Genomic DNA, 24,743 nt, shown 5'->3' with positions numbered 1-24,743 from the left:
TATATACATATATATGTAATTTTCAGTGTGCATAAAATGAGCAGATTCCTTCAACTACAGCATTTCTTGAAGGAAGTTCTTTCTAGGTACGGTGAGTTACTAATCTTGACTACTGTGATAGGCCTTTTTAATCACAGTATGTTTTACTAATTCTGAATATTACTCTGCATGAATACTCAGAATACATAAAACACTTTTTGAGTTCAACAGATCATCTGCACCTAACTCACAGTGGCAGGTGATCAACAGAGTGTGAAAACTATAGATGAAAGATGAATTTTATTAATGCTTTGATTATTATCAAACAGCTCTGATAAGTGTACTTGTCTTTTGGGGTTTTGTGAGTCTACTGAGTCTATAGAACAGTCCTGAAGTGATTTTCACTTCGGTACAACATTTTCACTTTTAACTTTGATACCTCAAAATCAATTGAACAATCAACCTCATCCATTAACTGCCCCTAGCATAATCTCTAATACCAATTTTTTAAAATCCTCTTACCTTCATTATCATTATTTATAAAGAAGCCACATTAGCTTCTTCTGAAAAAGCCAAAGAAAGTTTATAAAAATATTATTTGAGTGTCATTCAGTGTAGTAAGGGGTCTGCAGTATGTTTTTAGAAATGTGATACACTGGATAGCATTTTCAAAATGGCTGCTTGAAATGCCCCGTGGTTCCTGGGGCAGCTAAATTATTGGTTGACTGTTCATGAATGGACATGGGGGTATATGCATGCTAAGTTAAGATATTCTTCTAAAGGGAAATCTTACTTTGTGATTTTACTTGTCTTAACTGTGTGAAACTATGCATGCTAGAAAACAACTGCAATTTGTAGCAGAATATATAAAAATAAAGATTTTTATTGGAGAGTGTGTGTTTCCTCTTGTATTAACAGTTTAATGGGGACGTGAATCTGCTCACACATTATGGAGACTCAGTTCTTATTTGGCGACAAAAAAGCTGGTCCCCACAGTGTTACCGGGGCTTTAGACTGTTCTTTCTTTTCTTTTGTTTGTATGTTTTTAAGATGAGGGTTAGGGTTATCCCTCTGAGAATTCTCAGCTCTGATTGAATGGCAGGTGTCTATACATTTGTAGTGTCCAGTAGTATTGGGCAAGTTGCTTGAAATATAAATAATTTCTCATTACTCATCAAAAAGGAATTAATTACAGTTCTCTTAAGTTTCCATTACTCAGCCCATAAAGCTACAGTTGTGTAGAAACAGAAAATGAGACATGGTTTGACAAACAGTCAGCCTATGGTTTGGTGGTATTTAATGACCATTAGTTTTGATCCAGTGACTGCACACAGCAAGCCAGCTAAGAAGACACAGCATTTAATTAAGATGACTTTAAACTTATCAGAACCTCAACCAAGCTCACACAACCCATTCTGTTAACTGAAGCAAAACTGTTATAAATGATCTGTTTAGTAAAAGTAATGGAGCTTTAGTAGCTGCAGTAATAACTGTAATTGCTAAATTGCAAATTGTAATCCCTATCAACACTCTTCAATACCTGACAGTGGTAGCAAGACAGTTACACTTGTGATACAGGTGTTTGTTTTTGGTAACCGCACAGGCCATAGACTAATGTAAATACAGTATATAATACTTTAATACTGTATACAATGCTTGATAAGTACAACCAGAACTGTATAAACGTTGCCTCCCTCTCACATTCAGTCCTGCTTGTGGAGACCAAAATAAAGTGGACCCTCTTGACAATATTTGGATTGCTGTGGAAAATTAAGCTCTTGAAATCCAGTAGTCTGTAGACAATACAGAATCAGGTCTGTGATGTTATGGTTCAAAAGCCAAAATGAGCATTATCAAACATTTCAGTATCAGAATGAATAATATGTTGACATGTGTAGTGAGTTTCATAACAACAAATGAAGACTGTGAAGACTAGCACACTGGCAAGTCCTCTGTACTATTATAAACACACAGGTCTTCTTCTCAGTAAGCTGTCGTTCTCTTATGAAAACAAAATGCCTGTTTCATTTTGACTAAAATGTATTAATTATAGATGATAAAGTAGATCAAACTTAAAATATTATAATGTACTGTGCCGAAAATACAAGACTTGGGAAAATTATTGACATGGATAAACATGCTAATTAACTTTACCTCATTTACAGTAGTGTGGGTGGATTACCTGTGACTGTAAGCAGATTTATTGTCTTTGTATATGGCAATCATCTTGTTTTAAAGGTTATGTTAGCTCTACAGCTGTGAGTCACAGTTCTCATTTTATTGCTACATCATCTCCCATGTTTGTTAGCTGTATCCCACTACTATTATTGCCCCTTCATTATCCCCATCCATCTCAGCGATCCACCTTCGTCCAGCCCACAGTGCAGTGACAGCAGCCCTCATTGGGCACCTGTTGCTATGAAGACTCAAACCAACTCAGCCTCCAGCAGTAGCACGCTACTAAAAGCAGGCAAAGCCATATCAGTGTGTCAGAGATCCCTATGCTCCAGCTTCGACTGTCCAGATGGAGAGCTACCTGACCGTCTGTCACCTCAATCCTCCTCCGACACAGGACTAACGTTAATAGCGTTAAATCCGGAGGACGGTAAGAGCCGTTAGCTTTGTATGTAGCTAACACAGTACTATTAGCCATTAGCCGTTAGCTGGGGGTCAAAGCGGCGCTTTGCAACTATTAGCAGATAACTTGTAAAATAACATGAGCCGAACTTCTCAGAACTTCCTGATTTAATGTACATATAGCTCTTCTGAAGGAAAGAGACGTGGAGTTGAAGGTGTCCCGTTACAGGATGCTCAGTTTGGTGATGTAGCAAAGCACCGAAATCAGTTATTTTCTGTAATTCAAATTCGATTCGTAACGTTTTTAACAATATTTAGCTAAAGCGTCGTTTCTAGATATCAGTGACTCTACATAATGGCCATTCACTGTACTTAATGATCTAAATTAGGTGCTTTTCAATAATAACTTATAACTATTGATCACACACATTTTGGTAGATACTAGAAATTGGTCATTTAAGTGTATTATTAACAATATAAACAATACATTTTTATTCTTTTTTTAATTACAATACAGAGAACACAATGGAAGATTGATGCATTTAATATAATAAAATATACTATAATACAACACAATACAATATAATATAATCATACTGCCAGTAATACTGACCAGGAGAGGGGCATTCATTACCAATATATCAATATATACGCTGTAGCCCAGGATCATAGAATATATCAGTGGCATGTCAGTATGATAATACAGAAACATTTTTTCTATTAGTGATAATATGTGGCTGAAAATCTACCTTATACATTGGCAATCTGCAGTATATGATATTCTGCAAAAGATCATTTAAAGTCAATCACAATGTAGAACAAGTCACCTGAAATGGAACTATGGGAAGTATAAAGTTTGTTCTTCTTCTGACTATTTTGTGCTGTCTTTGTCCAACACAGATAATGAGCTTTACCTGATTTACATGTCACTGTCGGCTTCAGACATGGAGGCCTCAAACAGACCAGAAGACTCGCCATAAAGCTGAGGGGTTCAGTGTTGTGAGCAGTCTCGTTGTCCTCTGCGTCACCTCGGCTGTTAACATGACTTGGTCTACCTTTCCTGTTGACAACCTGCTGTGCAGGTGTCTTGGCATCTCCATCACTGTGTGGTGGACTTTTCTGTTCGTCTTCATAATCATACCAGCTGTGTTTGGAGTCTCTTTTGGTATGCGCAGATTCTACATGAGGACACTTCTCAAAATCTTTGAGGTGAGCTTTGGGTCTCTTTAATGCACAATATTTTGAGAGGGTCACACAATTAAAGACATTTGTATTCTGATGTTATTGAACCGGGGATTTGGTGAATTGAAGGGGTTATTTTGGAACAAATACCTTCATTATCTCTAAACTGCTACAGTGATATAGTACAGCCCTGGAGTTATTAGTCTGTTTGGCACAAAATGTTCCTGCAGTGTTAATCTCACTTATTTGTTAAAAATGTATTCTTTGCTGGGTGGGACCCCTGGAGAGCTCAGAGAAGCTGTTAGAAGCACAGGGCATGTTGTTGCATCCTTGTCCTCAGAGACTTAGGCTTTAGGACAGACCCCTGGGAAGAACAAGCTTATAGCCACGGGACTACCATCTGGGGAGGTGTAGATACTGCAGGGAGCTCAGACTCCTGGGATGAAGTTTACTGGCATTTTTTTCTACAATTTTTTTTGGGGCATTTTGCAAAATAGTTTCTCACTTTCCAAAAGGCAGCTGTTGTAATCCAGTTGTCCTGCCCTTGGAGTTGGTTCTCAGGGCTCAGGATGAGGCTCTGTTTGAAGCCCTTGGAGCTGGTCAGCCTAATGCGGCTCTCAGTGGTGTCATTGTGGTTCTTTATTTGGCGTGCTGATTGTTCTTTAAACATCCTCTCTCTAGGAGTAGGTGGCGCAGAGGTCTGATCCGTCAAAACTGTGACCTACTTATGTTTGAGTAAGAGAGACAAAGGGTGGAGGATTGTATGTATTGAATGTTTCTGTAATATCTGTGTTGTTTTCTCAGCTGCAGGCTTCTCAGAAAAGCAGAGCTGCAGTCCCCAAGGATAATGCTGCCTAATATTATCACTTTGATCATATCACAGTCTGTGTTGCCCATATTCACTTTGAATTATTACCCTTGAATGCAATTTGGAGGCCTGCTTGGTCAGTAATAGTACATCTCTCTTATGTTACTGCATATGAAACAGTACAGTTATTAATAGATTTCTGATTTAGTTATCTTGATGTTTTTTCTCTTAAATTAGTGGGCAATGCTACGAATGGAGATGGGAGCAAAGGAAAAGAATCAAGAACTCTATAAGCCATATAGTAATGGTAAATAAGTAATATTTGTATATTTCTCAGTTATGAATGCGTATCGTCATTTTTTAACCAATACCTCAAATACATGTTTTTTTTCTTCTTCTTCTCATTGCAGGTATCATAGCCAAAGAGCCACCATCTTCTTTGCAGCAGGAGATGCAGGAGCTCCGTGGTTCAGCAGGCTGCCTACGCTCAGAGCCTGAGTTTGAGATGGCAGACATCTTCTACTTCTGCCGGAGAGGCGTGGAGAGCATCGTGGATGACGAGGTGACCAAGTGCTTCTCGGCCCAGGAGCTGGAGAGCTGGAACTTGCTGACTCGAAGCAACTACAACTTCCGTCACATAAGTCTCAGAGTCACTGTCCTGTGGGGGTTTGGGGTCCTCGTCCGCTACGGCGTCCTGCTGCCTCTCAGGTCAGAGTCACAGGCAGGCAGATTAATCTCATAGTGCACGAGCTGTGAATGGGTAAACAACTGCTTCAGTCTTTAGTCAACTATATGTTCTCTTTCCTGCAGGGTCACTCTGGCAGTCACTGGCATTAGTTTGCTCCTAGTCCTGACGACCTTGGTGGGCTTTTTGCCAAATAGAGAGTAAGTTTCCTCTGATTCCCATAACAGTTCAAAGTGTGCATGTGAAGGTGGGACTAAGTTTGGCTACAAGACTGTCAAGTGTAATAACACGTACACTGCACCACACACATTTTAGCCAATCAGGTTTAAAATAACATTTATTTCCTGAGGGATCGTTCTCCTGCTTTAAAAACAAAGCAGCTGTTTGATAGACCTTGAAGTGTGCATCAGTACTAAAGGGACCGGAGTGATTGTCACTGTATAATGTTGTATGTCTTCAGGCTGAGGTCCTTCCTGAGTGAGAAGGTTCATCTGATGTGTTACCGCATCTGTGTTAGAGCTCTCACAGCAATCATCACTTATCATAACAGGTACAGGGTATTTAATATTCAGCAACAATATCAGCTTCCTTATTATCAGAACAGTGGCATTCATAAGCATGGTGGCGTTACATTATGTTTTTTTTTTAATGTCTCTGTCCCAAATAATATAATGACAAGAAAAACATTGACAGAAGCTTAACACATATAGTGATAGTTGTTCTACATCTGTGGCATTGAGTTGTATGTCTGTGTCTTAAATAAACTTGTTTAATTGCAGGGAGAACAAACCACAGAATGGTGGTATCTGTGTGGCCAATCATACAACACCCATTGATGTCATCATCTTGGCCAATGATGGCTGCTACTCTTTGGTAGAAACGTTTGTGTGTCTCTGCATACTTTGTGTGTTTCTCTGAGTAGAGAAGCTGTTTCTGAGCTGAACTTGAGTTGAACTTGTCTCTCAGGTCGGCCAGGCGCATGGAGGGTTGATGGGAATGATCCAAAGAGCCATGGTCAAATCGTCTCCTCACATCTGGTTTGAAAGATCAGAAGTCAAAGACAGACACCTAGTGGCCAAAAGGTAGCACTGCGGCATCTCAGTGTTACTGCTCTTGTCTCCGATTACATTAGTGTTACTGCTGAGCACCCAATAATCATCTGGGATGTTCATTTGGATAAGTAATATGGCTGATGGACACAAGTGAGTTTCACAGAGGGGATGGTCAGGCACATACAATTAAGGGATTATTTCAGTGGAGCATATTACTTTGTCATTCACCCCTGTGTGTTTCTTATTCAGATTTTAATTCCACTTAATTAGGTTCACAGTGAAGGTCAAGAATGGCTAAGAGGGAACTATTAATAGAAATATAATGTGTATTTATTGTGGACAGAGTTTACTGTGACACATTGTATACTTATACTCTTACACATACCACACAGTACATACTGTACAGTATTTTTGCACAGAAATCTAAATTTGACTACAGCAAATAATACACGTCACAGAGGCAGCAACAGTGTGAGTGGACCTCAGACTGTATCAGATACCTGTGTTCTTGATGTAGAAACATCAGTCTTTTTTGATTGATTTGCCTCTGTTTGATTGCCATCAAGCAATTCACTTGACAGTGGACATAGTCTAACATAAAGGAGGTTGTAGATCAGTCTTAGTCTGACTTGGCAGCTTTGTGTTTAAAAGCATTTAAAACACAGTATATACTGCATTTCATGTAATAAGCACCCAAGTTATTGTTCAGCTTTTCTTAGACCATATCTCATCTCAAAATTCAGCTGTCATCGCTTCACAGATTTGGCTCCTGTACCATCTGAGTCCACTGTAATGATTTGGTCCTGATCATTCCTATAATAGCAGTCGCTCAGATTGAGTTTTCAGAGAACCAGGGTTTAAACTACAGTATAGATAAATTGTGTAAGTGGCTGGATTTTCTTGAAATATTTGGATTACTGTATCTGCTTTGTCATTTTAGGCTTGGCGATCATGTTGCTGATAAAACCAAACAGCCCATCCTCATCTTCCCTGAAGGTGTGTATCATGATCCTGATATTTTTAAACACTTGTGCAGATCGCATAAGGTTTGTTGTTGCTGAGATCTTCACACTATGTCATCACCAGGTACTTGCATCAATAACACATCAGTGATGATGTTCAAAAAAGGCAGCTTTGAAATAGCCTGTACTGTCTATCCAGTTGCCATTAAGGTAGGACCTTTTTTGTTTGTTTTTCTTCCTCTTCCCGCTCATGTTGCTCTTACATAGGCTTGATGTGACCTTATTTTCACCTTGCAGTATGATCCTCGGTTTGGGGATGCCTTCTGGAACAGCAGTAAGTTTGGCATGGTGAATTATCTGTTGAGGATGATGAGCAGCTGGGCCATTGTCTGCAGTGTTTGGTATCTGCCGCCAATGAACAGAGAGGTGAAACTAATCATTGATATAACTTCTAGACTGCAGTATTTTTTTTCCACCTTTTCTCAGCCTGTTCCTTTTTACTGTCCTCTGGTAGGAAGGGGAGGATGCGGTGCAGTTTGCTAACAGAGTGAAAGCGGCCATAGCTGCACAAGGAGGCTTAGTGGATCTCATTTGGTGAGTCAGTGTTGTATTCAAATGTCATGATATATATCAATAAAATTTGATGTGTTAGTGGTTGTTAGAAAGGGGGAAGTTGTCAGTGTCACAAAACACATTATTATTAGCCTTTCAGCTTTGACGGGAACTGTGCAGTATTACGCCCTGAAGCTAATTCATGGGGGCAATCTTAGTTCTTCCTCTCAGGATTGGTGGAAACAGTAACTAATGACACAGTGCTGAGTGTGTGTGATACCCCTTTCCTTTCTTACCTGTGTGCTCTCAGGGATGGAGGGCTGAAACGAACAAAAGTGAAAGATGCTTTTAAAGAAGAGCAGCAGAAACTCTACAGCCAAGTTCTTGTGGGTGAGCAGGACCAGGAGGACCAAAGTGGTGACAGACAATTAGAGGAGGAAAATCCAGAGGGGGATAGAAACAACCAAGATTCAAGCAAAGGACAATGAGGACACACTGAATGTATGACATATTTTTCTAATATGTATATGTAATATAAAAGTACCAATATAGAATTTTATATTGTGTATAATTTTTACCTGGCTCAGAACCAAAGACAAGTATGTTATATTGTGCTTTGTTTGATATTTATGTCTCTATCCGTGTTGAATTTATATTTATTTAATGTGTTATATGTTGTGACATTAGCAGAATAGTTACACTTACTTTTTAAAAATATTTATACAGCAAAACCCCATATTGTCCTGTGAGTCTGTCATATTATCTCATTAAAATATTTTTTGTGAATGATAAAGACGTAATTCAGTATGGAAGATAATCCTTGGTGGTACACAGCTATTTATAAAGCTGCACCTATTTAAAGTGTCTCGTACTACAGGTGTTACATCACAGTCAGACACACACAGTTTGGTGGTGCCAAAACTTGTACGTCACTCTGCTAATTGGCTCAAGACTCTACATGTGTCTTCAGCTTTAATCTTTGCTGGGGAGATAAAACATCAGACCTTGTGCTAAGTGTTAGCCATAAACAGCCAGAAACAAACTGACTTGACTAGAAAATTGTCAATTCTTTTTTTAAACAGCAGGAGTCAGTGTTCAGACATGAACCATCTTGCAGTAAAAGTGCATATCAATGTATAGACTTATTTAAACAGTTTTACAACTGTTTAACATTTTCCATACCCACCCTATACTAGCCAATCAGGCTCATGGAGATTATTAGCCTTTATGTATTAAGCAGAAAGGGAATCAACTCTGGACAGGTTGTCAGTCCATCAATGGGCTAAAACAAGCAAACAAATTAACACATTCAAAGTATTTCAGAGCCTTCAATCCGTCTGATCTGCAAGTGGAAGGAAATCCATGTCAACACTGGCACTGCAGCCTGATTAAGATTCAAACTGGAGCTGCATGTGAAACTGAACCCAACCATATGAACCCTATCAGCTGTCACGGGCTTGTCAGGTATCCTGCACTCCCTCTCTCTAAGCCTTAGAATTATTAGAGCAGAGAGGTCTCGTGTTTTTACGCGCCATGAATGTTGAGGCAGGAGCAGATGGCAGTGTGGCTGCTGATTATTACAGAACACGAGCCTTGACTGGAAATACTAAAGGTTGTCTTTAATGAGGGCGCACTCGACTTAGAGTGATATTAAAACGTGTCGAGGAAGCACCCAGATCAGTCAATCAGCTGATGTCGGATGATGCTGATGCACTCTGGCAGGTGTCAAAGAGGATCAGGTGTGGCCTATTGTCTCCAGTCAGTGATTGTTATGGTGTGAATGGACACGACATACCAAGCAGTGTGTCCAGTTCGTCACAAAAGCCTTTAACCTGTTAATCTGTGGGAGTGTCTCGTCTTAAACCAGGACCCATTCTCGGTATAACCACGCCCAATCAGCTGTTTCCTCAACTTCAGCGAAGCTCACGGGAAAACTTTTCCCCGCTTGTGACCAGTGTCAGCGGTGAGCTGATGGTAGGCACCGCTGCGTTCTGGTTTTTGGATTTAACTCTTTCTACCGCGATAATCCAGCAACAAGTGGCGTCAACATGTCCCTGGCGGATCAGCAGTGGTGTCCCACAAGCGTCCAGGTAACGGTGCTCCAAGCCAGGGGCCTGAGGATAAAGGGGAAAAACGGCACCAACGATGCGTACGCGGTCATGCAAGTGGGCAAGGAGAAGTACCAGACCTCGGTGGTGGAGAAGACCGTGGCTCCGGTGTGGAAGGAGGAGGCCTCTTTCGACCTGCCGCCGCTGCATCAGTCCGGGGGAGGTGGAGGAGAGCGGGGCACGCTGCATGTCTATGTCTCTCACCGGGCCCTGGTGGGTCCAGACAAACAGCTGGGACAGGCTGTCATCAACCTGCTGCAGCTCAGTGAGGACAAAAGCCGCAATAAGACCGAGTAAGTGCACACAACAGGGAGTGACATGACATGTGACATGAGTATCACAATCCAAATACCCACCCATTATACAGAATGGTCAATTTCAGCATTCTGAGGGTTGTATTATATTATGGGATTATGATTATTAATGCATGTGTTGCAGCTGGTGAAGGTTTGTCTACTTAATTACTTCATGTACAGTTGGGTAGCTTGTAAAGTAGAAAGCATTGTCCAAACAACAATCCAAAAACCAAAAGATATTCAGTTCATCATCATAGAAGACCAAGAAAACCGAATAAAATTCACATTTAAGAAGTTCATTTTAACAAAAATAGTTTCAGGTAAAGTGTAACTGATCAATTAATCAATCAGTGGACTTGAAGCTTTTTACCAAACAAATAACATTAACTCTAATTTCAAGGAAGCAGCACTGAGCTTGTCCCCTGGAGTGGTTAAAACAAATCATCCTGCTGAAGCGTCTTTGTGCGATCAAATGAGTCTTGTTCTTCAGCTGACCCTCTGCCCCCCCTCCGAGAGACAGGAAGTGCTGATTTATCCTCTCAACTAACATGACCACTGTATTTTGAAGGCATCAAAGCTTCTCCACACTGGCTACATGTGTCTTTACCTCAGTGCTGTGGTTCCAAGACTGTGTTCTGGCACACAGGCAGTACTTTAGTGTAGGGCACATTACTCTTCTCTGCTTTTAGCTCCATGTAAATGAGTAAATCATGAGATGTGCATAACAGACTAAGTGACTTTGATTTTCATCTGCACCACAGGGGGACAACTCCTGGTTGCTGCTTCTGTCAGTCATGCTAGGCTTTGTGGTATTGCAGGACAAAACTACACAATCCCTGTTAAATCCCTTATAATTACAAACCATGTTTATTTAATACAAAAATGATGCAGCGTCTGTGATAACTGTGGATTAGTTTTGCCGTATGAATTTGTTTTGCTTAATTTGTGCATCTCTACAGACTCTTTGGAGGTGAGTATGATTTCCCTCTATGATATTTGTACCTTTTTTTTCCCTACAGAGGTGAGATATTCAGGCACACATGCGCACACACTCATAACCATGCATCACTACACAGGCCTGCCCCGTTGGGTTTGACTTACGAATGTTGCCCACTCGCTCCACCGCAGCTTAAGGGATTTGCTCCCTCGCCTGCAGACTTCAAGGATGCCAATCAGCATTACTTACTCGGGCGAATGAAGTGAGTCAAAAGATTCACTCTTTGACTGACTGAACTGGACAATGACAGAGAGATTGCCCCAAAGAAGAACCCAAACGTCACCTCACTGAAGCTCAGTGAAGCACGTTTTCATAAGGCTGGCGAGATTAAAAGCATCAAGCGTTCTGATTGGAATTCACATTACACACATGAGCTAAGGAGGTGAAGTAATTACATGAACTGATTACTTTCTATTGTGTTAAATATTCACACCCATCTCTCCTGTGTTTGTGGTAATAGTGGCAGTGATCAGGTTTTACAGGCCTTGCTGGTGCAACTGTACAGTCTCAGCAGTAACGATTATACCTGCCCCTTCATGCAGCAAATATGCTCTTTGCATGGTCAAAGAAAATATAATATATATATAATATTTTAATTCTTTTCCTCCTTTTTAAAATTTGAAATGCGAGATTTATCTTTCCGTCGCAGTTGGACGTCTGAAGTTCAGTGCGAATGGAAAACTTTTGTTGTGCTAAGCTGTTTCAAGGCATTTTAGTCCCCCGCCATGTGACTGGTATTATACAAAAGAAGGCTGCATACCAGCCTCAATGCACAAACACACACACACACACACTTCCTTCTCCTACACTCAACTACAATTGTTTGGTATTGTTTGAGTCTGTCTGAGCTGTTTGATGTCTTAGGGATCGTTGTTTGAATTCTAATACAGCCCAAGGTTGAATTCAACGTTGTGACTCATTCCTGCTCCTGTTTTGTTCATCATAAAACCATATGCTCGTATTATGGCAGACCTTTCATGAAATAGAGCAAAGGGGAAACCTTCTTAGAAGCTGTGACTGTCACAGTGAAAAATCCATACTCCATTAGATTTAAGAGCATGAAATGAGATGTGACTTATGCAACATGTCACAAAACTTCTCATACTCTCAAGCTGAGCCTCACCTGGCTGCATCCTACATGTTTAATCGTGCATGGTTCTGGGTTTCATGGCTTTAGCGTCTCTGTCTGCTCACATCTGCCCCTTTTTGGCAGTGTGTCCTTGAACAATCCAGTTTCCCTTCAGCATTGCTGCATGTTGACACGTGCATAGAGTTTCATGAGGATTTCTTACACTGCTTTTTTATTTTTTGTTAAAGCAGCAAACATGCTCTAGCTGGTCTTGAGTTATTGCACCGCTTGGTCTCTGTTGATCTTTTCTGTGCACCTTTGCCTCTGAGGTTTAAATCCAGCTTCAGCCTCACATTCCTGACAGTTTTATCAACCAAAAACAAACTGTGATGGCATCAGGGACAGTCTAGCAAGGTCAGTCTTACTGAAGAAAACTACTGTGGCTGCACTGACCCCTGACAGACAAACAGTGTAACATGTTCCAGCAGCTGCCAGCACAACAGCTCTACTGTTTCAGATGCATCATGTTTTTAGATTCTGTGAGGCAATAATTGATATTTTTATAAATGCATTCTTAATACTGTTAGGTCTACATTAGTACTTCTTTTTGATGCGCTTGGTAAGTATTGTGTCAGTAGTCTGATGATGGCGGCATTTTGATGCTAATCACTGACCATAATTTTTTAACTTTAAAAGCAAAGTCTGTGGACAAAGCAGAACCATGGCTGTTTCAATCAGCTTTCAATCGCATCTCATTATCATATCATGAATTTGAAAATGTTCAAATTTTGTTTGCACTTAAAAAACTTTGTAGCTACGTTTACAAAGCAATAAGTAAAATGAATTGGCTAAAACAGAGACTGTAACTGTTTTGGTTTCACACGGATGGGACAGAAAAGTTATATCAGTAAGAAAAACAATGTAAGCACGTTGATAGAGGCTGCTCAAGTAAAAAAAAAAAAAAAGGTTGACTCTAATGTGTGGTTGTCAAAGGCCTTTTTCCCTGCAGACATTTTAACTTGTCACAGTAGGAAAGACATTTGTTAATAATCACATCATCACTGGCTCTGTTCTATTCCAAAAGTCATGACAGTTTGATAATGAGCCAGCATGTGCAATACTAGGACCCTGGAACTGAAATGGCTGATTTAAATTCAGCCATTGTGACTTTTATCATTTACACCTGTACTTTTCCCACTGAGACATGTCAAAATGTCTTCACATGTCTGAGAAGGCCTGTTTTCTAACTTCATTATAACACCCACATCCATGAGGCTAATGACACACTGAATTACGTGGACTGTATTCTAGTGCCTACACGATTACCAAAATCTGCCGGTCAGGTCTAAGAGCACCTGCGCCTCAAACCCCAGATAGAGAAGAATAGCCTCCTAGCATCTTTAGAGCCATTGTAGCTAAAGGATATTTAGAAACCGACAGTAAAGAAAGTCTCTGTTACAGGCGCTGTCCAGAAAAGTGTGTGCTCTAGCATTGATTTTAGTTTAAAAATAGCACAAGGTTCAACCAGTGGTTTGTGACACACATGGGAGAGGGAATTTCTTTTCAGCTTCACTCTGGTTCTTTTGTGCGGATCTTCAGTTTGGCTTTTCTGACTTATGGATGTGGACTGATCCGATAAGCCCTGGATGGTTTTGGTCCTTGGACATTATCACTGTTGAGCTGTTTTACTCACTCAGCTCTTCTCCCACTCACGCAGCTGTGTTCTGTGATAAGAGAGGCTTGAGGCACTCGGGGCATTGTCTTATCAGTAGTTCAGGCTACATGAGGAAGGATGTGTGTGTGCAGAAAGTAGAATACATTTACAAAATGTGGAGTCATGCATTATCCTCCTCTGGTTCTGTCTGTACAGCAGAGCAGCACACTTTCTACTATTCACAGGGGTGTGGGATTACTGTGTTTAACGGCATCATCATTATCAAGGCATTGTTTAGTGAAAGCCTCTTTTAGTTCCTCCTCCTGTACACTGCTTACTACCCTAACCAGCTAACGCCCAAACACTTTTGCAACTTCCCGTCTGATTTAACTGAAGTAGCTCACTCCTTCTCTTTTTTTTACATGTGGATGTATTTGTATTAGTGGCTTCTGTAGGCATCAGTGAAGTACAGTATTTTTAAAGACTAGGCTTTTGGATTAAACCTACTGTAATATACTATTAGTACTATTACCATTCTGTACTAATCCTATGTTCCTATCCTATTGCTATTACTGTACTAATGCTAATATTATGCTATCTTACAAGTACTACACTATCCTAATGCTACTCACAGTCATTCATACTAATGCTATTCCTGTACAATACTGTAGTCTACAAATACTAACACTCAAGCCAAGACTATATGTGCTATGCTGTGCTATACTACATTACACTATGTTATATTAGCTACTGTACTGCTGTTATTATATTAGAATTACACTACTATACTATAGGACTGGATGTAATGGTTCAGTTCATTATCACAAATTTTTACAAAATCATGTATAAAACTAGAGTGGTCCTCAGTAGAGCACATACCTCAGCCATGGCCAAAATCTTGAAAAATGCCCTATTTTGCAATTTTAAGGAGCAAGATAAGAAATTCCTGGATCTGCCTCTTTAACTGGATCCACACCAAAACATCTTTCCTGGCTCATGCCCGTCCCTCCACCAAGTTTGGTGCAAGTCATTTGTACTTTTTGCCTAAACCGTGAAAAACAGACAGACACAGGTGAAAGCATAACCTCAGTGGTGGAGGTAATAATGAAACAGATGACATATAGGCACTTCATATGCATAAAACAAACAAACAAAAAGATATTTATTAATTTCATATTCACCAGACTTCTTAATGCAGGTGGAAAAAATGAAATGTGTGAGATGATACAACATAAAATATTATCATGATATGAAAGTTCTTCTGAAAGTTGAGAAACAATAACAGTGACTCATGCCTAGCCTGTAGAAACTATGCTACACTACTATCAGCTTTCCTTTTCTAAAATACTATGTTAAGATTGAGTGGAATTGTAAAAGTGTTCTACTTTGACAGTGAAACTATTCAAAAGGATGCTACAATACTACAGAGGGATTCAATAAAATATTCTTTTTCATAACTTTGTGCCACATATAAATACGTCACTGTGCATGGGAGTAAGAACATAACTGCTGCAGAATACTGTTTGCATTTACATGATAAATATTTACATTATCTGTCTAGTGGTGTTCTGCTGATGGATATTCACCAGGCAAATCATAAAGAAGCCTAACAGTGGAATATTTATAATGTTGAGGCCTGAAATTTTCAAATCCTATCCCATTACTCATCAGCAGTGGGAGGCAGGGGAACTGTGACAGCAATTTCACCCATTTCACAAATTCCAGGAAAAGATGTTTCCCTCTTTAGTTTGTTTGTGCCATACATCTGAAGCATTCCTGAGACAGCAGCAGGAGGAGGAGGAGGAGGGTGAATCTCGACACCATATCTGATTCAGGACCAATGAGAGGAAATAACTGTATTCAGCTGGGTCTATTTTATACATCAGTGGCATCTCAGGGGGAGGTGTTATGTAAACTGTGGGGAAAAAAAATACAGTTTATGGCACATAGCCACACACATCCACAAAACACCATTATATATTTATATAATAATGTGTAATGCTTCCACATTTTTCTGTAAAACGTTTGTGAGCTCAACCTGTTAAATTTGAGGGCTACTTTTGTGTTTCACATTATGAAAAAGATGATAAACCACAGCCACAGCACAGAAACGTGTTCTTTGCGCACACACACACACACACACACACACACACACATGTACACACAGCCCCTTCCTCATTTCCTCAGGAATTCAGATTTCAGTTGGAGTTGTTTGTTCAGTGGTGAGCTGACCTCAGCACTTTTTATGCTGACTCTTCCCTTTTGTTGTTCTGTTAAATTATCCTGCTCATTCTGAGACCCTACTGTCAGTGCTGGACCATGACACAGGTGCAGATGCAGTGCAGAGCTGACACTCTGTCATTACTGAGTCTGTCTGGGCTTTTCTATGTTTTATTACAAGACTTAGATTTCAAGTTGCTAGTCCAAGGTTGTTACCTCTTTTTATATTTGGTTCTTTGACTGTCATCCTTCTATTCCACATGTGGGTGTTGTATCTAAAGTAACAGATCAAGGAAGTGACCCTGCTCGGTTGCTGTTGGCGCTGATTCTTGCTCTGTGCCACCAGCCTGCAGTAAGGTGATGATGAGGTTAATAGCAGATTGGTTCCCTGTGAACCTGACTAGTTTCAGTTTTGTGAGAGGCAGAGACTTCTTAGAATCTCCTTAGATTAAAAATGTCCTTCTCCGGCCAACCTGGCCTGTTGATTGTCTGCACTCTATGTTTAGGAACATATTGATGCATGTAGTCAAGGCATAGTGGGTCACAAGCTTTCACTGAGTATAAATCTGTGCTACATGTCAGGGTGGAAAAGTGTTATGAGCGGCTGCAGTATATAACAGAATCCTGATGTAGTCTTTTTGACCGTGAGAAGGAAAGTGAAGGTTGTCAAATATTGATGCAAAAAATGTACAGACCCACAGTGCAAGCATTCATAAATTCTTCCCCTTTAGAGGCTGCCACTGACAGGACATTATTATTATTTAAAAAAACTTTCCTTCATGGTCAATTTGCTGGTCGTGCTTAGATCACCACAGACTTTCCAAAAACATTCAAGTTGCTGCTGAGTCACTTTCCGTTTGCTACAGGATTCATCATAGTTTCCACAAAGAAATTGACAAGGCCTGAACATTAACACACTGCACTGAATCTCAGCTTGAGTTTTGACAGTTTTAACCATTCAGTACTTTACATTATAGTGAGTAACAGTTAGGGGGTGGGGGTGGGGGTGGGGCACCTTCCCTGTGACACCTTGTTCTTACAGACAGTGAATGAGGCGATAGATCTTAAAGGTACAGGCTGAATGGAAACACTCAGCAGACAGTGTTTTAATCATGCATGAACACAGGACCCTGGTAGAACTGGATAATTATTAACTTAATATGATTGTGTCTTGGCTTTTAATCATATCATGATCATACTGTGTTTATTTTTTACAAACACCTGTCATCCAAATAAGTAATTCTGAGTAATTTCTAATTTAAAAACTAACTGAATCAGACACTGACAAGTTTGTTTTACACATTTGAAAAGTTTTGTCTGAAGTTATGCTGAACAGATCAATTTAATTACACTGTGATGTATACTGTACATGGATATCAGATCAAATATTCTTACTGAAATTGTGATATGGATTTCAACCATATAGCTCAGCCTCAGATGGAGATGGTGAATAAGTAATGGTCACTTGCCTGTGAGTTTCATATCTTGAAGCTCTTATTACACGGTCTAACTTTTTTTTTTTTTAACTTTACTTACTTTCCACAACGACCCCTAAAGTAGGTTTATGGACATAATTAAACATTAAAAAATAGATTAAATAAATAGAAATGAAGTCAATAAAGACACTTGTTGCCCAGAAATGGCCAAAGACAATAAGATAAGGACAACTCTATAACAGTACATTAAAGCATCAAAAACTATAGTTGTTTGGCTGTTCTGACGTTCTGTAGCTGCAGCTTTACTGTTTTGACAGAGATTTGCCATATCAGTTTTAAGGGTGATATCAGTGTTGTTCACAACTTGTTTCTCCTGCCCCCAAGTGGGCAAAAAAATCTGATGTTTGCCTAAGAATGTTTTTAACCTTTAGAGAGCCAACATGAAAACAAGAAATTAATGACATCCAGAATTATCTATGGAATGTGTTCTTTCCTGAAAGCTTATGTCTGAAGTACTGTTTGTCTCTCTCTAACAGGTGGTTTAAGTTGCTGGATAAGACTGGCAAGGCAGACAAAGACAGAGGAGAGGTGCTTCTGGACATCCAGTTCATGCGAAACAACATGACAGCCAGCATGTTCGATCTCTCAGCCGCTGGCAAGTCCCGGTCTCGCTTGGGCAAGTTCAAGGACAAAGTTCGCGGCAAGAAGAAGGAATCAGACACCGTGTCCAGTGTGGTGCCATCCGTCACTCAGGTTCTGACAGACAGCGAGGAGGAGGCGGCGAATGGGGATGGGGAGTTAACCACAGGGAAGGATGAGAAGAAGAAGAAACATAAAATTAAGTCTTTATTTTCTCCCAAGTCCAACCTGCAGAAGAACATGTCTCAGTCCATGTCCGTTCTGCCTGTGAAGAACTCCTCACTGAGCGGCAGCCAGTCGTCTGGTCTGAATGTGGATTCATCTGAAGGTCAGGAGCAACAGTTTTTAATTCACTCAATTACCCTCACTCCTTTTTATTCACTATTGTCTACTTTGTAATTAAATGCATGTTCATTTTCCAATGTCCTTTCAGGTAAAAAGAAGTTCAAGTTCAAGATACATAAACGCTCAGGCTCAGACAGCAAAGATTCATCCTCAGGCCACCAAAAACATGGCAGTGCTGAACAGAGTAACCTGTGCATCAATGGCAGTCACGTGTACTGTGAAGAGCCACCGCCTCGGACCTCTCGCATCGGATCAAACTTCAGTCTGGCAAGCTCAGGCCATGGATCCATGGAAGATGTCCCTGAAAGCTCCCCTCCATCTGTTGATTCACTCAGGGCAGTGAGACAATATTCACCCTGGACGGAGGAGGAGGAGGATGAAGAGGAGACAGCTGAAACAGCAAATAAAGCAGAAGATGTAAATGAACGTAGAAGGGAGGAAGAGGAGGAAAGGAGGAGAAAAATAGAGGAGGAGGAGGAGGAAGAGAGAGTGAAGAGGCAAGAAGCACTCGAGAGGTTGGCGGAGGAGAGGAGGAGACAAGAGGAGGAGGAAAGAAGAAGGATTGAAGAAGAAGAAGAGAGAGTTAGAAGGGAGGAAGAGGAAAGGATTCAGAGGGAGGAAGAGAGGAGGAGACAGGAGGAAGAGGAGAGCGTTAGGAGAGAGGAAGAAGAGAGGGAAAGGTTAGCAGAGGAAAAGAGACTAGAGGAACAAGAAAGAAAGAGAGTTGAGGAGGAAGAAAAAAGACAAAGAGAGGAAGAGGAAAGGATTAGGGCGGAGGAGGAAAGGGCTCAGGAGCAGAGGAGAAGACAAGAGGAAGAGGAGAGGATTAGGAGAGAAGAAGAGCAAGAGCGTCAAAGGTTAGCAGAAGAAAAGATGAGAACAGAAGAACAAGAAAGACGGAGAATGGACGAGGAAGAAAGAAGACAACGAGAGGAAGAGGAAAGGATCAGGGTGGAGGAGGAAAGGATTCAGGAAGAAAGGAGGAGACAAGAAGAAGAGGAGAGGATTAGGAGAGAAGAAGAGCAGAAATTAGCAGAGGAAAAGAGGAGACTGGAAGAAGAAAGGAAGATTGAAGAGGAGCAAGCTAGAAAGGAGGAGGAGGAGAGGATAAGGAGGGAAAAAGAGAGAGCTGAGGAAGAGCGGAGAAGAAAAGAGGAAGAGGAGAGGGCTAGGAAGGAAAAGGAAGAATATGACAGACTGGTAGAGGAAAAGAGAAAACTAGAGGAGGAAGAAAGGGAAAGGATTGAGACTGAAGAGAAAATTAGAAGGGAGGAAGAGGAAAGGATTAGGATAGCGGAGGAGAGAAGGAGGAAAGAAGAGGAAGCGGAGAGGGCTAGGAGGGAAGAAGAGGAGCGGGAGGAAAAGAGGAGGCTGGAGGAGCAGGAAAGGATGAGAATTGAGGAAGAAGAAAAAAGGCAGAGGGAGGAGGAGGAAAGGATTAGGAAAGACAAGGAGAGGAGACAAGAGGAGGAGGAGAGGGCTAGGAAGGAAAAGGAAGAGTGTGAGAGATTGGAAGAACAAGAGCGAAAACAGAAAGAGGAAGAGGAGAGAATTAGGATAGAGGAGGAGAGGGCGAAACAGGAGGAGGAAGAGAGGGCTAAAAAGGAAAAGGAAGAAATGGAAAGGTTAGCAGAGGAAAAGAGGATACGAGAGGAACAAGAGAAGAGGAGGATTGAGGAAGAAGAGAAAATTAAAAGGGAGGAAGAGAAGAGGATGGAGGAAGCTGAAAGGGAGAGGAAAGAAGAGGAGGCCAGGAAGCTGGAGAACGAAAAGTTAACAGCTGATAAAGAAGAAAGGAAGAAAAGAGAAAATAAAGCAAAAGATGGACACAAAGCTGCTGGGCAGAAATCTAAAGTAGCTGTGGAAAGCCTAGCAGAAGTTACATCTACTAATCCTTTTGATGAAAACTTTTCATATAATCCCTTTGAGGAGATTCCCAACTCAGCTGCTGAACTCAAAAGCAGCACAACCGAAGTGTCGGACGTCCAACAAGGGTTAGTTCAAGTTATCTGCATGAATCACAAACATTATTATACATAAAATAAAAATATTATAATAGAAAATAAATAAAATAATAAATAGAAATATTAGATTGTGAGGCCGTGCATAATGATGCTTTGAGCTAAATGCTAACATCAGCATGCTAGCATGCTCATAACAATGTGTGTGTGAGTGTTTAGCAGGTAAAATGTTTACCATGTTCACCATCATGTAGCGTGTTAGCATGTCGACATAACTGCACTAAACACAAAGTGCAGCTGAGAGTCATGGATATGTCATTAGTTTAGCAGGTATTTGGTCTTAAACTAAAGTGTTTGAAATTTTATTTTTTTGTAATTTTGACCTGACGAGGAAAAGCTAAGCAGTCGCAAAAGTTATCACAAATCATCCTGAGGGCATATGAAATTTCATAGTAGTCATTCTAATAGTTGTTGAGGCATCAAAACCAAAAATGTCAACCTCATGGTGGTGCTACAGGAAAATTCAGAGGATACCCAAAGTCATTAGGATTCACCCTCTGGGGACCATGAATGTCTGTACTAAATTTCTTAGCAGTCCATCTGATGCTTGTTGAGATGTTTCAGTCTGGACCAAAGTGCTGCCTAGACCAACATCATCATCCATAAATCCACACCACAAGAGCAACTAAAAAGATACATAATGGCTACTTCTAGGCTGTTTCAGTCTCATCAATTACACTCACTCTGTGAAGGTTGTAGTTGTTGCACAGCAAGGTTTAACTAGTCATTATCAATAACACAACAGGATGAGAAACACACCGCCAAAAGAGGCAGTGAAACTTAATTTGAATGTGAGATGAAAATGATATAAAGCCAGAGTCTTTTATCTGTACAGAAAGTGTGGGGCTGAATGTTCAGTTGTTACTTTATCTCCTATTTTACAGCCAGTGAAGGCACAGCAATTTCTCATTTAAAAGCGCCATCATGAAAATTGCATAGCTCTGTGTGTGTTGGCAAGGATACGTTTCGTTTGTCAACTGAGATTGGGAGTTCATTGCACAGTCTTACCTCATTGTATTGGATGTCATATGAACAGGGAGTGAAAATGACTCAAAACTTTGGGTAGTTAATCTGAGTTTGACAGTGGTGGATGGTATTTTCACAGAATTCTCTAGATGAGTTTTGCTTGGCATATTAAAATCAGTTTTTTGTTATTACATCAATATGTCTTGCCATATTACACTGCTTTCACACTGTTTTTTCAAATGAGGATACTTGGCATTTCTTCTGTGACATGTTTTTTTTTTTTGTATGTTCACAAAATAGCTTTAATCCTTTTTGTTCAACATACTTCATGACTTCATGTTCTTATATCTGGTTTCCAGACTCTTTCATTTCACTCCTAAGTATGCTGAAACGTCATGTAGTCTGTCTCTATTCCAGATCTGTGGGAGGTAAGACCATTTCCACTGATGAAAAGGATCTCATCAGTGCTCAACGGGAGAAGCGACCAGCTCCTCAGCCTCCAGGAAGGAGTCAAGCCGAGAGTTGGGGGGAGCAGGATGTATCCACGCGACATCTGGCACAAATTAACAAGCAGGGTAACGACAAAGACGTCAAAACCGACAGTGTTCTCCCTCAGTGCTCGGTGAAAATGATTGCTCCTCTGAGTCAGCCTCTCACAGACACGAAGAACACCCAGAGCTTGGAGCAAACAAGTACCACCAAAGGAGCAGCAAGTGCACGCTTACACAGTAAACGTCCTGCCCCATCTAGACCTCGTTCTGTGGAAGAGTCATCTGAGCCCAAAACAGCTTTGTCTTCCAATGACAACATTTCCCAGAGAGGTGTTTCAGAGACAAAACAAGTCCCTGTTGTTTATGGCTTAAATCCGTTTGAAGACGATGAAGATGAACTCACAGCCCAAGATGACACAACAGCCCCTATTGATGCAATCCAATGGCCTCCAGCTGTGTCCCAAGATGCTGCCTCTCAAGAAAAATTCAAATCCTCAAAGATGGCCCATGCTCCTGCACCTCCTGCAAAGAAAGCTCCCACATCAAGCACTTTAATCCACCAAAACACTGACGGAGACCACGTTACAGATGATACTGCCCAGAAAACTTCACCAAAAGAGCCCAAGCTTGCGAGAGCACAGAGCACTGGAGAGGAGGCAGGTGTGAAAAAGGAAGTGCCTCCTGTACCTTCACGCAGGTGAGACAACTCAGTTCCTCAACAGTGGGGCAAAAGAATATTTATACAATTCATCTATCTCATCTTAAATTATAGATCAGACACAATATCATGCCATAATTTCATTAATTTTCATAAAAGGAAAAAGATTACTTGCGCTGCACAAATCTCTAATGTAGAGTCTTCTATGATTCATCCTCATTTATATTTCATCATTTATATCTTTCTGTCTATTTATATCTTTCGTCAATCATCTTTCTTTGTATTATTAATGGTGATGTATCTGCTATGGTTGGTGTGGACAATTTAGCTTGCAGTATTAATACAGACCATATTCTCTTGACTAGTGATATTTAAATAGGTTACACTTTGATGTCATAGAAATTGATACACCTCACAAACAGTCATACTTGGACATCAGCACTCCCATTTGCTTTTACTGCCATCCAGACAGTGCTTTCATCTTTCTCTCTTTTTGTTTGCGTTGCAGGCTTCAACCTGTAAAACCCCTTAATCCCCAAGAACAGCAGTCTGTCTCCATTGTGCAAGGAGGAAAAGATAACAAATCCACAGGAATCCCTGGTGAAGTTCAAGAGAAAACAAAGGTATCTTTTTTTTTTTTTAGATCAAAACTTTTTAGGGTGGCTTAAAGATTTTCCACCATGATTCTCAAAAGAAATGAACAAAGGAAAGTTTCTGTCCTGGTTCTTTAAATAGGATCAACATTTGAAATTTGAATTGACAACATATTCTCTGTGGTCTGAATTCTCTCACAGGTAAATGACACTGGGCTGAAAGGGCCATACTCCCAGCTGACTCGAGAGGAACTCATCTCTCTGGTGCTGAAACAGGAGAACCAGCTGTCTGAGAGAGACAGAAAGATATCAGAGCTGGAGCAGTACATTGACAACTTACTTGTGCGCGTCATGGAAGAGCAACCCAGTATCCTGATGTCCATGAGCTCTTTGAAGAAGGCTGTCTAGGTGGACTCATTTTATTCCTGCTGTACCCTAATCAGTGCAGACTCCAATTCACAATGGTTCTGCAACAGAAACTTCACTTTGAAATACTTGAGGATTATATTATGAAAGGTTACTGGAATAAATGTTTAGGCTTACGAGGTTTGAACAGTTCAACATATTGGCAAATGAATAATGATAAAGACTAATATCTTTTGCAAAATGACCTTTGCAGAGGCTGTTGCACTTTCAGCCAGGGGCCTTTAAAATGGGGGATTATATCAAATTATATCAAAGATGTTAAAGAGCACAAAGAAATTCTACATTTTTCTAAGCATTTAGTAATATTTTTGACACTTTGCTACAGTATTTACATGTCTGAAAAAAACTTATTTTCATGTTGAGCATAACATCTGTTGAGCTATAATTTTGATAAATGTTTAATTCTGCCTACATGACGACTTCTTATATTTCATGGCAAAAAATGACACATTCTGTCTGTTTTTCTACTGTCACTTTCCTTGCTGTTCACTGGTGACATGTCCAGTTTAAAGAAGAGCCTCATTTTGCTCTAAATATGCACTAATTATGTAGATAAAGTTTCCTGCTCTTGAACTGAATGTCAGAAGTTTACATGATTGTACTAACCCCAAAAAGGCACTTTAATTAAGCTTACACTATTAGCATGATATACACTGAATAACTATACTGTACTGAGGTTACTGCTTTGTGGCATTAAAATATGAGAAAACAAAATAAACACTTGAATAAATGACTCAGTCTTTTTCTTTCTCTCTTCAAGGTGTCAAGAAAGGTACATTTATTTTTTATTTCCTAATAAAATCTGTCTCTGTCTTGGTTTTCTGTGACAATACTTTGGATGTCTGTGTCACTGGTGTGATTTTCCTAAAAAACTAACTGCACACTCAAATTAACTTCAAATTTTCTTGTTTTGTGTTAACAGTTCATAATACCTACCACCTGCCTTTACTGTCTATGGAGATTATAGCCTTTTGTATTCACTAATTTAGAATTTAATCCAAAATATGTCCAGAAGAGTTTCTAGTGT

General features: G+C 40.2%; 2 protein-coding genes across 3 annotated transcripts; both read left to right on the top strand.

The window, feature by feature from the left end:
• Nucleotides 1-2,233: 2,233 nt before the first annotated feature.
• On the top strand, nt 2,234-9,241 carry LOC108879897 (glycerol-3-phosphate acyltransferase 4). Of its 2 annotated transcripts, XM_018671341.2 has the most exons (13): nt 2,234-2,584; nt 3,457-3,765; nt 4,784-4,853; nt 4,957-5,254; nt 5,357-5,431; nt 5,692-5,781; nt 6,011-6,104; nt 6,198-6,313; nt 7,224-7,279; nt 7,370-7,455; nt 7,543-7,671; nt 7,760-7,839; nt 8,108-9,241. In XM_018671341.2, the coding sequence occupies exons 2-13, from the start codon at nt 3,598-3,600 to the stop codon at nt 8,283-8,285; spliced, it is 1,440 nt and encodes a 479-aa protein (XP_018526857.1). In that variant the 5' UTR covers nt 2,234-2,584; nt 3,457-3,597; the 3' UTR covers nt 8,286-9,241. The 2 variants fall into 2 exon arrangements, with proteins under 2 accessions (XP_018526857.1, XP_018526860.1); XM_018671344.2 differs by lacking the exons at nt 2,234-2,584; nt 4,784-4,853 and having other exon boundaries at nt 3,629-3,765.
• Nucleotides 9,242-9,695: 454 nt separating this feature from the next.
• rab11fip1b (RAB11 family interacting protein 1 (class I) b) lies at nt 9,696-24,449 on the top strand. Its single transcript, XM_018671327.2, has 6 exons — nt 9,696-10,198; nt 18,114-18,544; nt 18,650-20,555; nt 21,966-22,736; nt 23,206-23,320; nt 23,492-24,449. The coding sequence occupies exons 1-6, from the start codon at nt 9,846-9,848 to the stop codon at nt 23,696-23,698; spliced, it is 3,783 nt and encodes a 1,260-aa protein (XP_018526843.2). The 5' UTR covers nt 9,696-9,845; the 3' UTR covers nt 23,699-24,449.
• Nucleotides 24,450-24,743: the final 294 nt, after the last annotated feature.

Source organism: Lates calcarifer, linkage group LG9 (assembly GCF_001640805.2).
Source record: "Lates calcarifer isolate ASB-BC8 linkage group LG9, TLL_Latcal_v3, whole genome shotgun sequence".
NCBI lineage: Eukaryota > Metazoa > Chordata > Actinopteri > Centropomidae > Lates > Lates calcarifer.
This window is presented reverse-complemented; position numbering and strand designations above follow the sequence as displayed.